This window comes from Octopus bimaculoides, chromosome 2 (assembly GCF_046866305.1).
Source record: "Octopus bimaculoides isolate indiv1 chromosome 2, ASM4686630v1, whole genome shotgun sequence".
NCBI classification, from domain to species: domain Eukaryota; kingdom Metazoa; phylum Mollusca; class Cephalopoda; order Octopoda; family Octopodidae; genus Octopus; species Octopus bimaculoides.
In genome coordinates this window covers 88,066,110-88,069,070 of record NC_142929.1, presented here as the reverse complement: position 1 = coordinate 88,069,070, position 2,961 = coordinate 88,066,110, and the positions used below count along the sequence as shown (strand labels likewise).

General features: G+C 31.4%; 1 protein-coding gene across 3 annotated transcripts in view; it reads right to left on the bottom strand.

Annotated features, from left to right (window-relative positions):
- The window catches only part of LOC106875806 (uncharacterized), a 144,884-nt gene extending 142,462 nt beyond the window's left edge, over positions 1-2,422 (bottom strand). For 2 of the 3 annotated variants that reach the window (XM_089347129.1, XM_089347130.1), the window contains exon 1: positions 1,562-2,027. Coding sequence is in view for 2 of the 3 variants with exons in the window: in XM_089347130.1 (XP_089203256.1) it covers positions 1,562-1,571 (10 nt within the window). In the remaining variant the exon portion in view is untranslated. Of the gene's footprint in view, positions 1-1,561 lie in introns of all 3 variants that reach the window. The other variant, XM_052978410.2, reaches the window with a different exon arrangement.
- Positions 2,423-2,961: the final 539 nt, after the last annotated feature.

Genomic DNA, 2,961 nt, shown 5'->3' with positions numbered 1-2,961 from the left:
ATATACATATATATATATACATATATATATATATATATATATATATATATATATACATATATACTCTTTCTCCCTCTCTACCCTTTCTCTCTCTCTCTCTCCTCTCTCCCTGTATATATCGAGAGAAAGAGTAGAGAGAGAGAATGAGAGAATGAAAGAGATTGTTAGATAAATATAATAAATACATACAATATAGGCAAACATCTATAGATATACTTGTAAATACACACGCGCACACACACACACATATAAGTTGATAGATATACTGATGTGTTTGTATGGAGATAGATAGATAGATAGATAGATAGATAGATAGATAGATAGATAGATAGATAGATAGATAGATATGCCAGGGAGATTAAGAAGTTCACTTCCGAACCATGTGGTTCTGGGATCAGTTTCACTGCATGGCACCTTCATCGAGTGTCTTTTATTATAGCCCAGGACCAACCAAAGCCTTTTAAGTGGATCTTGGAGATGGAAGCTAGAAATCTGTCAAGTATTTATATATATATATATATACACACACATACATTTCTTGTTTTGACATTGCGTGATAGTTGTTAACAAGTGTCACCATCGTAAGAGTGGTGTCATTTGTTTCCAATCTTCCACTAAAAAACAGGGAAACATCTTGCTGAGAAGCAGATGAGAGCTGGTAGCAGAAAGGGCATCTGGCCATTGAAAATCTGCCTCAAGTAGTGCCATCTGACCCATGCCAACATGGTAAAGTGGACATTAAATTGATAAGGATGACAATAGTAACGATCATATGCATACATATGTACACACACATACATACACACATGTATATAAATACATTCAACCAGATAGATAGATACATATATACATTATATATAATTATATATATCATATATTTATGTATATTTATATATATACATATGTGAATTTATATATATTTATATATATACATATGTGAATTTATATATATATATAATACATATACAAATATGCAAAAACATATATATATACACACATTTATGTGTATCCATATAACACGAGTATATAATAATAATAATAATAATAATAATAAAATATAGTATCTATCTATCTATCTATATGATATATATATATATATATATATATATACACACATACATATGAGGATTTATATGCATAAAAATAGAAGTATATATATGTATGTATATATATATATATATATATATATATATATATATATATATATATACACACACATATATATATTATTCACATACAATCATCGGTGTGTGAGTGTATATGTGAGCGCGCGTATGAGCGGCTGAGAGAACATATTTATTGTTTGCGTAAATGCGTTCAGATGTCTTTCCTGTGGACTTGATATTTGCTGCTCGTTTTCAAAACAGTAACTGTTCAATAAGTATATTTCTGTAATTGTGTGACAGTATTGTTTTCTTGTTTTGTTTTGTTTTTTGTGTATGTGTTGTTGTGTTTTTTGTTTTTTGTTTTAGATGTGTGAATATGTTTATATTCGAATGCCTGTATTACATTTAGTGAAGAAATTACGGAGATTTTAAAAGAAGAAATAATGTTTTCTTACCTTCGTCCATGGCGATATCCAAATTGTGAATGCTGGCTTAGAAATTCCCTGAGAATTTAAACTATGAGAAAAGTCTTAAATATCACAAATCATCTCTAAGTACCCGCTGACTTGACAAGTTCTGAATAAATTACACGGCAGCCAGCTTTTGAAAGAGAGAATATAACGCCCCCGCAATATTATTCAATGCGTGAGTGCGCGACATCGTTTGTGTTTGACTATTTACATTCGCTTCCATGTATTTCTTTCTATTGCTCTCTATATGCGTGATTGTGTATCGATATGGGCTTCACTGGTGGATTCCCTTCACCACCGACGCCGCATCTTCTCTGCCATTCACATCTCTTCTGATTTGTAATGTTGTTTATACGTGGGCGGGCGGAGTGTGACATTGTCATTGCGAAAAGGGAGTTCTGGTTTTTCTTTAAAACGCTACCGAAGTTTATGTGTGGGTGTGACAATATTGTAGATATAGAAAGGGGATAGACATTGATAAACACAGAGAAAGAGAGAGGTGGGGAAGAATGATGTAGGTGGGTGGTAGATTAAAAATTAGCAGTTCACTACATTTTGTTGAATTTAATTATTGCTATTGTTTTTATTTCTCGTAATAATCTCTCTCTCTCTCTCTCTGTTGTATTGTGCGTCTTCTGATTCTCTGAGCTGCATTAATATTTGTGAAAACACTAACATATTTGTAACATGCTAATAGTGATTGAGATTGTTATTCAGAAATTGTGAAGATTCAATTTATTAAAATTCATTTTATCCCTTATAATTATCAGAGATATCAACATATGTCGTCTATAACGCAAACGTATATACACGAACGAATACATCCAACATACATTGATTAGAGAGAGAGAGAGAGAGAGAGAGAGAATCTAGTTCCAGGTATCATTGAACAGGTGTTTTATTATTATTATTATTATTATTATTATTATTATACTTTGAATTAATGCTCGATTGAAAATTAGTGGGCAAACCACGTTAGTATATCAAAAATAGAACATTGGAAAACTGCATCATTCTAATAAAGCAGCTATTTCGAATAACGTTTGTTTTTATTCCTTCCATCTGTCTTCCGAAAATCTTTCCCAGTGATTCTAAGATTCTTCCATTTTTTCCCACTTGCCTGTTACATCATTATTATTCAAGAAATTATATAGGAAATTCCTCTAGTTACACTCCAGCTGTATTGATCGATCAGAAACGGGTGGCAGGGAAATCCGTACTGGTCGATTTCAATATGTAATTATATCATAAATTAATATTACCTTCATATCATTTAAAAAGTGACGATGATCAACTAAATGTAATAATCTCGAAGTGGCAATTAAAATAGAATAATATTAACTGAAACTGCATGAGGCCTTATACCGATATTTTCGATTTCTGTT